The sequence below is a fragment of the Erpetoichthys calabaricus genome, chromosome 7 (assembly GCF_900747795.2).
Source record: "Erpetoichthys calabaricus chromosome 7, fErpCal1.3, whole genome shotgun sequence".
In the NCBI taxonomy this organism is placed as follows: domain Eukaryota; kingdom Metazoa; phylum Chordata; class Cladistia; order Polypteriformes; family Polypteridae; genus Erpetoichthys; species Erpetoichthys calabaricus.
The window spans coordinates 174,821,875-174,836,145 of NC_041400.2; the positions used below are offsets into that span (position 1 = coordinate 174,821,875).

At 35.0% G+C, this 14,271-nt stretch overlaps 1 protein-coding gene across 1 annotated transcript in view; it reads right to left on the bottom strand.

Annotated features, from left to right (window-relative positions):
- Nucleotides 1-5,953: 5,953 nt before the first annotated feature.
- Nucleotides 5,954-14,271, bottom strand: part of lnpep (leucyl/cystinyl aminopeptidase) — a 117,118-nt gene continuing 108,800 nt past the window's right edge. Inside the window, exons 15-18 of the mRNA XM_028805735.2 lie at nucleotides 14,040-14,201; nucleotides 12,995-13,135; nucleotides 11,029-11,110; nucleotides 5,954-10,309 (exon numbers count right to left, since the gene is read on the bottom strand). Coding sequence (XP_028661568.1) covers nucleotides 10,178-10,309; nucleotides 11,029-11,110; nucleotides 12,995-13,135; nucleotides 14,040-14,201 — 517 coding nt within the window. The 3' untranslated portion in view covers nucleotides 5,954-10,177. The remainder of the gene's footprint in view (nucleotides 10,310-11,028; nucleotides 11,111-12,994; nucleotides 13,136-14,039; nucleotides 14,202-14,271) is intronic.

Consider the following 14,271-nt stretch of genomic DNA (forward strand, 5'->3'; position numbering starts at 1 on the left):
TATCTGAAAGAGAAAACAGGCATTCATGGAGCCGACGTGTAACATTTGAATTTGTATGAAATGTCGGCTGTGTCCTTGTCTGTACTTTCGATGTCCTCTGTAGAAAAAATAAAAACTGCTTTCCTGAACTTAATTTGCCCTCTCGAATCACTCCAAATTTGTCTTCATAATCACGATCCCTCATTCTTCAGCAGATAATCGATCAAGGAAGTTGGGCGCACTGCTCTTTATCTGATCCAAATAAGGAAATATAATACAATGCACTAAAGTTCTCTCTTGCATCATCTCCTTAGAAAATGCTCATTTTTTTTTTAAATTCTAATGAGTCATAGGGACTGTAATCTATCTGAGTAGCAAATGATGGAAGAGAAGTAAAAGACCCTCAACTCACCCCCTCCTGTTTGGTGCTTTTTCTGTTTCGTCAACCCCCGAACCGGGCAAAATTTAATTCCTTTCTGTGCCCAATGATTCACAGGTCTTCCTTGGAAAATGGACAGAAAGTGCTCAGACTCCTTCACGTTCTGCACACTTTATTGTCTTATAGATTTATTTTAATTTCTTTTAATTGGCCACCAGTCTACACTCCATAACGCACAATGACCAAGAGAAAAGTGTGTAAATGATTTAAAACCCTTAATTCAGTTCTTTGTAGACGCTTCTCAACTGCCATCTTCAGGTCTCTCCACAGATGGTCCATGGGATTTAAGACTGGGCCACTCAAGGAGAGTCACAGATCTGGCCTGAAGCCACTTCCATGTTGTCTTAGATGTGTGCTTCAGGTCATTGCTGTCCTGAAAGGAGAACCGTCACCCCAGTGTGAGGCTGTGTCTACACTCGAGTAGGAGTAGGGGTAAGATAAACATGTTTGACAGATGAGATATCCTGATGCTGGCCTTCTTACGATTTCAAAATCTCTTTACACAAATCTTAACAAGACTAGTTCAGCTCCTAGTACAGAATGTCTGCTTAGCTCTAATCAGTTCTTTCTTCCTAGATGTTCAAATTCAAACTGGCGATCCATTTTTCTCTAATTACAGTTCCTTCATTTACAGATTATTTTGGTCCCTGCTGTTCAATGAGACCTTACAACTACCACAAACACAAGGTACACAGTAGAGGCTTGGAATTCTAGACTTAAATGCTCTACTCAGTTTTATGAGGAGGAGTCAAGCTAAAGTTAGAAAATGGGATTTATCAGAACATGGAATGAACCTTCACAAAACTGATAATGTCGTTTACATCCTTCTCGATGCACTTGCGCCATCTGCCTGGATTCCAGCAGAATAAAAGGTTTAGTCTTCTCCTTGCAGCCACTCGTGCACCTCTTTCTTCATGTCGTCATCTGTCTAGAATCAACGACCACCCAGATGTTTTTTAAGCAGTTCAAAAAGGTGGAAATCACATCATGGTGCCAAATCTGGCGAATAAGGAGGATGTGACAATACCGCAAACTTCAGTTTCTCCAGAGAAGCCTTGGTGTTCTTAGCAGTGTGCGTTTGGGTGGGGGGGCAGCAAAAGGACCCCTTGAGAGAGCAGTCCCCGCTGCTTGGATCGAATAGCAGGCTTCACACTGGTCTCCAGCAAGTCACAGTAACATGCACCAGTGACTGGAGTACCCCTTGGCATGTTGTATTCAACAATAACTCAGGTGCACCACTGGACAAGACAAAATCTTTCAAGCTACAAGTTAGAAAATGGGATTTATTAGAAAATGGAACAAACCTTATCAAAACTGCTCATGTCACTTCTCAATGTCATCTCTACCCTTCTCAATGCATTTGCGCCACCTGCCTGGAAGTGCCAGCAGAATAAAAGGTTTTGTCTTGTCCACTCGTGCACCCGAGTTACTGACAAACACAACATGCCAAGGGGTACTCCAGTAACAAGTGCAATTTACTGTGACGCCTGCTATTTGATCCAAGTGGTGGGGACTGCTGTCTCAAGGGGTCCTTTTGCTGACCGACAATGAAACACACACTGCTAAGAACACCAACGCTTGTCTGCAAAAACTGAAGTTTGAGGTATTTCCACATCCTCCTTACTCGCTAGATTTGGCACCCTGGTGTGATTTCCACCGTTTTGGACCGCTAAAAAAACATCTGGGTGGTCATCGATTCAAGACAGATGATGATGTGAAGTAAGCAGTGCAGGAGTGGTGGCGAGGACAAGACAAAACCTTTCATTGTGTTGGCACTTGCAGACAGGTGGCGCAAGTGCATTGAGAAGGGTGGAGATGGAGAAATGACATCATCAGATTTGTGAAGGTTTGTTCCATTTTCAAATAAATCCCATTTTTTAACTTTAGCTTGACTCCCCCTCATACTTGTTCATCTAGTACAGTCATTTTGTTCCCCATTCCCCACTATGCAGTTAGTCGTAACAGGGCTGAATTTTATTGTCTCTTTTCATACTTTCTTTCTTGTGGTCTCCAAAGTCCTTCAAACCGTCATATTCCTTTGGCTCAAGAGTGGCTTCAATTTAGCCATGATACCACAAACTCCTTATTGATGGAGTGCTGCTGAGATGGCTGTCCTTCCATCTCAACAGAGGACTTGTGAAGCTCTGTTATAGCAACCATTGGGTTCTAAATCACCTCCCTAACCAAGGCCCTTCTTGTCCAGTTACTCAGTTTGGCCAGATGGCCAACTCTAGGAAGATTCCTGGTGGTTCCAAACTTCCTCCATCTCACAATTATTAAGGCTACTATACTCCGATGAACACTCAAAGCTTAGAAAATGGCTTTATCCCATTGCCCTAATGTGTGCCTCACCACAGTTATATTGTGGACATCTACAAAGCATTTCTTGCAAGTTCTGAATCTGCAAGAGTGTATCAGAGTGAGCTACAGTACAATACTGTATGTGCTCAATGATGATCTACAGTGGCAAGAAAAGTGTATGTGAACCATGTGGAAACAACCATATGTATGCATAAATAGGTCTTAAAATATGGTCCGATTTTCATCTAGATTATGGTAATGAACAAGCACATTTTGTTTTAATTAATAATTTGTGCATTTTACTGTTCTTGTACATACTAAATACATCATTCAAGTATTCACAGGTGTAGGATGGAAAAAGTATATAAATCCCTAGGCTAACGACATCAACGAAAGCCAATCGGAGTCAGGAGCTGGCAACCAATGAAATGAATATGAAGGTGTGATTTAGTGAGACTTTGACCAATAAGGCAGACAAATGAATTAACTGTTCACAAGAAGCTTCTGCTGATGTGAAGCACGCCTTTATTTAAAAAAACAAAGATCATGGAAGATTTATGATAAACAATTGTTGATTTGCATAAAGCTAGAAAATTTTACAATGTTTAAAAGAGTTTAGATATCCATCACAGTTAGAAAATATATAAATAGGGATCATTCCTAGAAGTGGGCATCCAGCCATTATGACTCAAAAGGCACAAAACAGATTGTTCAGGGAGGTAAAAAAGAACCCTAGAATAACAGCTAAAGGCTTGAAAGAATTACTAGAACAGGTTAACATCTCCTGCGGTGGGTTGGCACCCTGCCCGGGATTGTTTCCTGCCTTGTGCCCTGTGTTGGCTGGGATTGGCTCCAGCAGACCCCCGTGACCCTGTGTTCGGATTCAGCGGGTTGGAAAATGGATGGATGGATGGATGGTTAACATCTCAATTCAAGAATCTACCATACGCAAAATATTGAACAGGCAATGTGTCCATAGCAGAACACCAAGGAGGGGGCCACTTTTCTCCAAACAGAAAAAACATCACTGCATGTCTGAAGTTTGCCAAAGAACATCTTGATACTCCACACCACTAAGAAAAAGGTGTTGTGAATGAAAAAAACTGGTTGATTTTTTTCCAAACGAATGTGCAAAAGTATGGATGGCATATAAAGGGCACCTTATACCAACATGAAAACATCATCCCAGTGTGGAAGGAGCATCATGTGTTGGGGCTGTTATGCTGACTCAGAGCCTGGACACCAAATGAATATCTAAGTTTATCGAAATATCCTGCAAGATAACGTCAGAGTGGCTATCCACCAGCTGAAGATCAGTGGAAGCTGGGTGATACAACAGGACAATGAACTTAAACATTGAAGTAAATCTACTACAGAATGACTTCCAAAATAAGAAAATCCAATTTTTGGAGTGGCCCAGTTAAAGCGCAGACACTAACCCAACAGAGATGCTGTGGAATAACCTCAAGAGATCTGTTCACACCAGACATCTTAAGAATATGGCTGATATAAAGGAGTCCTGTAACAAAGGATGGCCCAAAATTCCTCCTGAACATTGTGCAGGTCTGATCTGCAGCTACCGGAAACACCTGTTCGAGCCTATTGCGCTCGACCAGTTATTAAATTCGGGGTTCACTTACTTTTGCCACAGCACACAGTGAATGTTTGATTGCTGTGCTCAATAAAGCCATGACAGATTTTAATTGTTTGCGTATTACCATAAACACATTTTTGACTAATTAATGTATTAGGTAATCACAAAAGATTCACATACTTTCTTGCCACTATAAGTTTGTAATAGAGCAAGTAAAGAAAATGAAGGTAAGCTCAGAAAAAGCTGCAGGCAACAGAGGATACTAATACACATTTCCAGTTGTGGCAGACAACCGGGACCTTGACCAACTGGGACGCCTGAAGAAGGGAAGGACTGGGACAGGAGCAATATCTTCCCCAGGGCACAAGAGGGCAGACCCCAGAATTACATCACCACCAGGATGATCCCAGAGCCCTGGATGGCAGCACCAGGAAGTGCTGCAGGAAGTTCATCAGGGCACACCTGGAGCACATCTGGGTGCAACATAAAAGGGGCCACCTCACTCCATTTGGGGAGCCGGAGAAGGGAGGCAGCAGACGTAGCTTGCGAGTGGAGGAGTGAGGGCGGCAGAGGAGAAGGAAAAGAGAAGAAAAGAAGGAATTGTGAGCTAATTATAGCTGTTTATAGCATTGTGCGACGCTGTTAGGAAAAGAAGAAAACAAAAGTGTGTGTGTTTTGGATTTCTGGCAGTCTCCGGGCTTTTATCACACAGATCCCCCAAAAAATAAACCTTTTGTATGCCAGGCCAAAAAGTCACTTGGTCCTTCATGGTAATTTTAAAATGGTATTTTGTTAAATTACACAAACCACTTCCTATACCATGTCCCAGCCTGACTCCTTCGTGACGGAACATTTTGGTTGTTTATCTGTGAACATCAACATGCTGGCAAAAAATGTAAAATCTTTTTAATCTCAAAAATCTTTGGTGCTTCTCCTAGGTCAAGTCAGAGCACCATACTTACTGTTAATATGGCAGCTGCTGCAACCTACTGACTACACGGAGAAACTGGTTTCTAAAACTGCCAGTAAAACTGAATTGTATGCAACACATTCTAATTACTTGAAAAACGATTACTTTTAGAGCTACAGTAAACTAGCATGGCTCATAGTCACTCAACTGCAGAAAGTAGCTGTAATGTTTTGTTAATTTCCAGGACCTCCAATAAAAAGAATTATCATTTACAATCATTTTACTGCAGATGTTGGCCTATTAAACCACAACTATTGACTACATGACTAAAAGCAAATAACAGAACCCCTGAGTGATCTTCTTGTAAAGATATTAAATCAACCTTGATTAAATTTAATTAGAAATTGACATATTGACTACATAAGCAAATCAAAATGGTACCACAGAAGAGTTCAGATTTTTAATAATACAATTGCAGTTAGTTATGAATTAACATGAACTTAGCAATGAAAAAATTACCCACCAGCAATTCATTATTATCCATCCATTTTTGGAGTACAGTTGTTCCAGTCAAGGTCATAGCAAACCTCTTCTGTAAGTATGAATCCTCAGATATGACATCAGTACACATGAAAGTACACACAGTGGCACACTGGGAAAACCAAAAACAACAACCAGCCCAACCAGTTCTCCAAATGAAAGAGGGACAAATCACTCATAAGACTAGAAATTCTAGGGAAATATTTATTTGCTATCACAAAATTGCACAGTGTTTCTGCATTGCATGCCTGCATTTCAGTGCTATTGTAAGCTTAGGACATAGAAGAGTTTATAAGAAACAAACTAATAAACAAGCAACCTTCTCCTGGAAGTAAATCATTTCAAACCTCAGAACTGCAAGCCTGAGCAAATACAAGCCATATCATTTTCCACATATTGCAATTCACCTTTCATACAATTATCATTATCATTCAAATTATTTTCCATTAACATTTCAAAAAGCTTCAAATTTTACATTTCAACAAATAAAAATATATTTATGTATATATAAATACAACTCATGAATTTTTTGTGCTTACTATGCCATGATTGCCAGTTTGGGCTTCAAAATGCTATGTAACAATACCAAAACCCACAAGAAAAAAAACCCCAGAATTGATTAAAATATAAAATGAAATAAAAACACAACAAAAATATAAAGCAATGGCCCTATATAAAGCAGATACACTTTTAAATTAGGGCTTAAACCATGCATTATGTTATGATGGAAGCCAATTTAAAACCATAGCTAACTAATCTGACTTTTTCAGTCTGTCTTAAATGACAAAAATAAGGCATTTACTAAGTTTGCTTTTACAAATATATAATTAACCTGACCAGAAACTGACATTCCAAATTATCATCCAGGCCAAGGTAATGTTTCAATAATAAGTAAAATGTCCTGATTTAAACTTTTTATTCTTCTGTCAGACAGATACACAGCCTCTAAATGATGAGTTCTCAATAAACCGTGTCTTTCTGTCTCTAGGATGGCAAATTCCTGCTAAGCTAACAACATTATAAAACATATAAATACAATATAAAATTGTACATGCATATATTAACATTATATAATGTGTGTCTATATATATTTATAAACATATACATATATACACACACACTTTAGTGATTTTTGCTTACCACTACGTTTACACTGCAAATGTTATGCAGACATAAAACAAATCTTATTTAAAACCTGAGATATAAGTGGGAGGGCAAAAGCATACCCACAAAAATAATTGAAGAATAATATTTTGCACAACTCTTATCTACAGTGTTAAAAAAGAAACAAACATTATAACCAACCCAAAGAAAAAGATAAAACACAAACATTAACATACAACTCACTTATCTTTTATCCTAAATAAAATAAATGGACACCATCATAAATCTAATTTGTTATAGTTTTTTTTTCAGAACCCATTACACTATTGGCAGCTGTCACAGATGAATATCCTTTGTTTTGCTTCTTTGATGGTTCACTTGGTAATACAGCTAGTAAAGGGCTGCTAAAATGCAATATACCTTGCTTATTTAAAACAGATTATTAACTGGAAAAAAACTGTACCGCGCATTGCCAATTACAATCAAAAGGTTTTACAAGTAGCTACTACTACATCTTCTCATATTGATAAATTAATATTATTAATAATTACCACCCAACTACTCAATCCTTTCATGTTCTTAGTTAAATAAAGATCTGAGAAAACTTCAGGAAGATTAGATTTAAGGCAAAAAACATGCCCAGATTTTCACAGCATTGCAGGTCATTATGTAATAAAACAGGTTTGTTCTTTAATGTGGTGCCTGCAAATTGTTTCTTTAGCTGCTAACTTAAACTATTAAGATTGTCTGCAAACTAACAAAGTTAGATACCTAAAGGTCTGTAACTAAAAGAATACATAATAAGGCCATTCACATAATATTTAAATATTTGTCACATGAAAAATCTTTCTGAACAGAATGGTTTTATACAAGAAGATAAATATACTTTTTGGTACTCTCTTTCTGTCAACAATGGAAACACTTACTATTACTATACTTAATCTGAACATTTACAACACTCTAAAGAATAAGTTCGGTACATTTCAAGTCAAAGGTATATCTTCACAGTCATGGTATATATTAATTTGCCAAATGAAAATCTGAAACTTCAGTTTTACCCTGATACCATTCACCTCTAAGCTCAAGATCAGGCTATGTATCTTTTAAAAAATTATTTAAACAAAACAAAAATCACTTTAGAACAAAATTTCATGTGTCAAATTAATAAATAACTTGATTGCGAAGAAACAGCCTTGATTTGAAAAATGCCAAATGTATCCTTAGCACTGCTATAGTACAGTTAAAATTTAGCTTTATTAGAGGACTCCTTTCGGTTTTGTAAAAAAAAAAAAAAAAAAAAAAGTCAGTACTGGTGTCTCATAAGCACACTTTACAACTAACCAATGCACTGTCCAGTTTGTTTCCTTTCTGGTGCCAATTTCTACCATGATAAGCTCCAGCTCCCCTCAATCCAGAACTAGATTAAGCATGTTGAGAAAATGTTATGGATATACAGTACACATATGATTTACTTAAGTGTTACTACTGCTTCTATTGTAAATATGAGGCTATCAAAAAAAAAAAAAATAATAAGTACACAATTTTTTTCTTTTTGAGATTTGGTAATGACTTCAATGAATTAAAAAATGGGAGTAACCATAAATGATATAAACACTTAATGCTTGGAAGAATAAAAAACATGAACTTTAAAATAAAAACCTAAACAACTAAATATACAGTTCAAATTACTATTACAGGCTTGACCAGATGCAAAATTTAGCAAAAAAACTGTTTTGAGTAGTAAAAGAATAATGACCTGTGTGCTAAAATTAGAACATTCAAAGTATTGCACAATAAAAATGGGAGTAAAAGACCTAATAAAAAAATTTGAAAGCCAAGCTTACTTCTAAAATATAATATTTGCATAAGAGAATTTAAAAACTGTCTCAGGCACACTACTAAAAATGAGAAAACTTATAGGCAGGTTCACTTTTTATTAAGCACCCATAATACAGCATCAGTACTCCCCCTACTGGTAACAATCTCAATTTTAATGTTTATGTGTCTAAACAATCACTTTTGTCAAAAAAATAACTCATTTTCACTTGGCAAAAGTGTTGATAAATACAATCAACGAGTTTGCTGTAAATTTTTTTAAGAAACACAACATTCATAATTCTAAAAATTCACTTTTGATTAATATAAAGTTTTATGAAAAATTTAATTGCAAACTGATGATGTGTAATATAAAAAGAAATTCTAAATATTTAACTGTTATTCTGACAGCTAAAAATATTTCTTAGAACAAAAAATAAATCAGAGTGTATAAAATAATCATTAATGTTACAGAAACATTCTCTAGGATAAGCCAAAAAAAAGAAAAGAAAAAAAAATGTATTATACACAAACTCTGCCATTAAATTTTCACTGAACACTGTTCTCTCTAAATAAATAAATCCCACTCTGATGTTGATTCCTTATGACAGAAAGCAGAACTGTACAGTTTATAAATGCAGTAACTTATAAAATCTTTGGCTTAAGAAAACAAGAGGCTGTTACATATTATGTAAATTGAACACTCATAAATGGTCATGAAATTTGTGTTTGCATTCATAATTTATCCTGTATTGATGAATAAACATTAATTCAATCAGAATTTACAGTAAGCAATTTCTGAAACTACAGAATATATTGTTTAGTAAGTGTAGTGGTTCCAAATTACTGAAACTAAACAATGTGTGTTTTGTTGAATAATAAACAAATTATCTGTTTATCAAAAAGATTTTTTCCCTTTTGTAGATATTTTTAAATCAACCTCAAAAAAGTAAGGTCCTCTATACATAAAAATAACATAAAATAAGCAAACAAAAATGTTTTAAGCTAACATTTTTTTTTACCATAAACATGTTCAGTTGTCTAGAATTTAGATATATTATCTAAATGTCTATATGAATGTAAATACCCCCCACCCCCAAGCGCATATAGCCAAGCTTAATAAATACAAGTACATTGACACACGTTGATGCATCAGAGTGAATGATCTCTTAATCTTACTTGTAAAGTCTGAATTTTCAAAATTATACATGACATGCAAGCAAGACTGCAGTTTTTTTATATATTTTTTTTAAATCAGCTCTTCCTTAATATATCTAATATATACTTTTTTATTTCAGTTTTGGTCTACAGCATAAAGTACACCCAATTAACAATTAAAATAAAAGTTCTAAACAAATGACACAATAGAGTGGCCCTGAGCTAGCTCCTATTAGTGCAAAAAAACATCTTTGCAGTGAATGGATTTTGGAACCAGAACATAAATATTAGGGTGTTACAATATGAGCAAGATAAACCGCTAACACAACATTGAGAGCTAAAGCCAGCCAGACAGAGCTTTCAGATTCGTATCCATCCACTGAATGTTGAGTTTTATTGTTTCAATTGCTTCTTGGACACTCCTTAACTGGGAGCCCTTATCTTTTTGAGATGCAAAAAATGTTTCAACCTGCAACAATCAAAAGGTGAAAAAAAAAGTAAGAAAGCATGAATACTTTATATTTTGCATTGGTTTATACATGTTTGGGTATACACTTTTGCATCTATTATTTTCTTTCAGTTTAATAGCTTAAAGGAAGGGCGCACAATTTTAAGTATTATGTGTTAATTGAATCACATCATTACTAACCAAACAGCATTAGTGCAACATGCATCTGAACTGGAAATTACTGTACAATCACCTAAGCATGTTCTAATAGCGATTATATTGGCAAAAAATGTGAATTACCATCCTGATCAAAAATACTGACAATATTTTAGAGAGAGATTAAAAAACCATATACAAAGATCATACTCAAACATAATGAACTGCAGCAGAATTTGTATGCTTAATTCTGAAGGAAAGCAGATCTCCAGTAGAACTTGGGTTAAGATGGAATTCAATTTTGCACTCATAAATAATGTTGTTTAATAATACAAAAAGCCCCCTTACCATGTTTAAAAAGATCTACTACTTTAAAAAGTTCTGGCAAAATGTATAATCCTGCTTAACAGACTCCTGGTAGTATTTTACTTTACACATGCATTGTTGTCTGGGGTAAACAATGCAATGGAAAGCTGGACAAAGGGGCCACATATTATATGTTGAACTGGCATTTATAATACAGAATGGACATTTACAAATGGACAGGTTTTATTTGTCGATATATACACCCTACATCCACTTACCTCAAGCAGGTGGGCTTTTGTTGAAAACTCACATGTTGTTTGTGTCACAATATCTTGTACAGTAAAGGAGCCAAGATGAAATCTAGAAACAAGAGAGGATTTGTGTTGGTATCTCATGTTTACTTTTATTAATATTATTACCTTCACGCAAAGCATTATTATATGAAACAAATTTCAGTGTGATAGTGCAATACATATTATAACATAAATGTTTACCAACAAACTCCATATCGAGTTAAAACAATATTTTGGAAAAAAGTGAAGTGTTAACTTACAATAATATCACTCTTTAGATTATAATTAATTGGTTTTTTTTAAGATGGTTGTGTTCGGCATAAAAGATATAGTCTATTTTTAAGTTACATGCTGTATAAAACATACAATAAATATAACATAATCAGACAATCTTTTTTTTTTTTTAACAATTCTAACAAGATTCGACGTACCCTGACTATTTTTTCCTTCAAATTTTACATTTTTATAACTGTTTCAAGGAGGTATTGGCCACAGCCTGTCAGGTAGCACTCTGTGATAGGCAAGGTAGAAACCAGTCCTAAATGGGGCGCCAGTTCATCACAGCTCCCATTTCTGTTCACACCCTCACTCACTTCTACAATGATCAACTTAAGAGTTGCCAATTAATCTAACCTGCTGCTGCAAGGCTGGAATCAAGTAAATGTAGTATCTGCTACTTTTATTAATGTATTAATAAAGTAACAGATTAACTGATCCCCTACTTAACAAGAGTTAAGCAGAGTTATTACAGATTTAATGAATTCAGAAAATAATCCCCATTAATCAACTATAGAATTACTACAAATTTAACAGATCTGCTGAAAACAAAAATAAAGCAAAACATTTTTTTTTCTAGATTTTACATAAGCCTTTCTCAATTAATCCATGGAGTTGCTCAATAAAACAACTGGCTTCCATTCCAACTTCCTTATCAAATAACTCAACGGAACTCTTACAAATACTAAAAGTCAAAAGCAAACACAAATAAGAGAAATACAGCTAATCAATAAAAGTAATTATAGAAACGTTATAGGCTCCAGATGCCCTGAGATGCATAAATATCAAGGCACATTAAACAAGACTTGATAACACAGGGACAAAATTTACACTAAGTAGAAGTTAACATCAACAATATTTCATTCAACGTATTGTCATGTATCATATCTATTATGAATACTATCTACTGCAAATTAAAATCTTATTTTGTAAAATCAAAAAGATGAAAATTTGTTTTCTAAGGAACTATTTTTTTACTCCTTACATACTATCATCTGAGTGCAGCTTACAAATGCAACATCAGGAAATTGCAATAGTGTCTAAGGCAAATTAATTCATTATAAACAACACAAAAAAGTGCATGCTTTGCCTGTGTCATTCAGCATTCAGATACTACCACCTCTACGACTTTGGCACAGTACTGCAAGTATAAATATGTTCAAACTACCAAACCTAAAATTTGACTTCTATTTTAAAATCTTTAAACTCAGAGCATGAAATTTATTTCTTCTTTAAAAAACATACAGGAGATTTATTTCATTCACTCATTACTTACTGCATATTTTCAGTAATATTTTCTTTGAACACTTTTTTTTTTTTTTAACTTTCATTTTGTTGTTGATTGTTGTTGTCTATTTGCCACAGTGAAGGCAAATTATTTTGTGTAAAGAGGCCTTAAAAACAAACCTTAAAACATAACTATTACTGTATCAATTACTGACTTATATGAAGATTAGATATTGGTTAATGACAAACATGGCCAACATTGTGTTTTTTACATATACCATGCAATTTTCTAAGCCTGCTTAATTCTGAGCAGGATCGCAGGAAGCTGAAGCCTATCCCAGCAAGCACAGGCCACTAAGCAAAGAAAATCCCTGGACAGGGCACCAGCCATTTTCAGAGTGAACACACTTGCATGGTTTTACAAAGCTAATGATATTAAACTGCTTACTTTTCAATTATCAAATCCCAGTTTTCTTTCACAAAGTCCCATGCATACAAATATCCAGAAAGGGTTTTTGAGGCTGCACTGAGAATTGTAGGAAGATCAAGTGGCCGAAATATTCCACCATTTAAGGTATCCTGCATCATCCTGTAAAAAGAGATGTAATGTCAAATTCATTCCAAGAACATGAATATATCAAGTTATAATGCTGTATTGTGTACAATAAAACAGAGAGAAAATAAAAACTGAAACAAAAATCAGTACATGAATACATGATGAGATTGGTACCCTTATTTATTTAGGAGTGGGAGTAAAAAAAAAAAAAAAAAAAATTACAAGAAGGTGCAGACATATTTTTCCTTGATTTACTATCCAGAACTACAGTCTTCCCTTGGTATACCCCATCCCCCAGTGGATACCAAAATCCATGGATGCTCAAGTCCCTTACATAAAATGGAGTACTATTTGCATATGACCTATTCATATCCTCCTGTATACTTTAAATAATCTCAACATTCCTTATAATAAATAATACACATGCTATTTAAATAGCTGTTATAATGTATTGTTTAGGGAATAATGACAAGAAAAAGTGTCTGTACATGATCTATATAGACGCAACCTTCTTAGCCTAACTGCATAGTACATGTCAACAACAATGAAAACTTTTCTTTCTTTCAACACTTACGAGTTATAATTTTAATGACCTTACAGAGAAATGCATAGGAAAAAAAGACAGTTTAAAATACAAGACTACATATGTAAAGTGCAAGTATTCTATTAAGTATTTTGTTATGAATAAGGTGTTGCATCAACAAGGCAATGCCCTTCTTGTTTCGGCTTTCAAAGGCACACTGCATCTTTTCTTTTTCACACCTCTCTTCCATCTGCATTTCAGAGTACACAAATAATGTAACCTGATCTCAGTATGTAACCTCTGGTAAAAAAAAAAAATAATAAATTTGATGCTATCAAAAACAGACATGAAAGGAACAAGGTGAGATAAATATGAAAGCTCCAAATAACATAAATGGATTAGCTCATTACCTACCATACTAGCTTTGTAGTGTTTGGAGTGCTTGCAAGAGCTTCCAATATTTTATGTTTTTCTGCATCAGACATTGATTCTGAATACTCCTGCAGCAAGATATCCCACCCTTCTTCAGACATGGCACCAACAAAGAATACTGTACTCTTGACATCAGCAGGCAAGCTATTGGGGGGAAAAAAATAATCAAATATTAAAAAAACTGCCTTTATGGATGTTTCCACTATTTTCTATC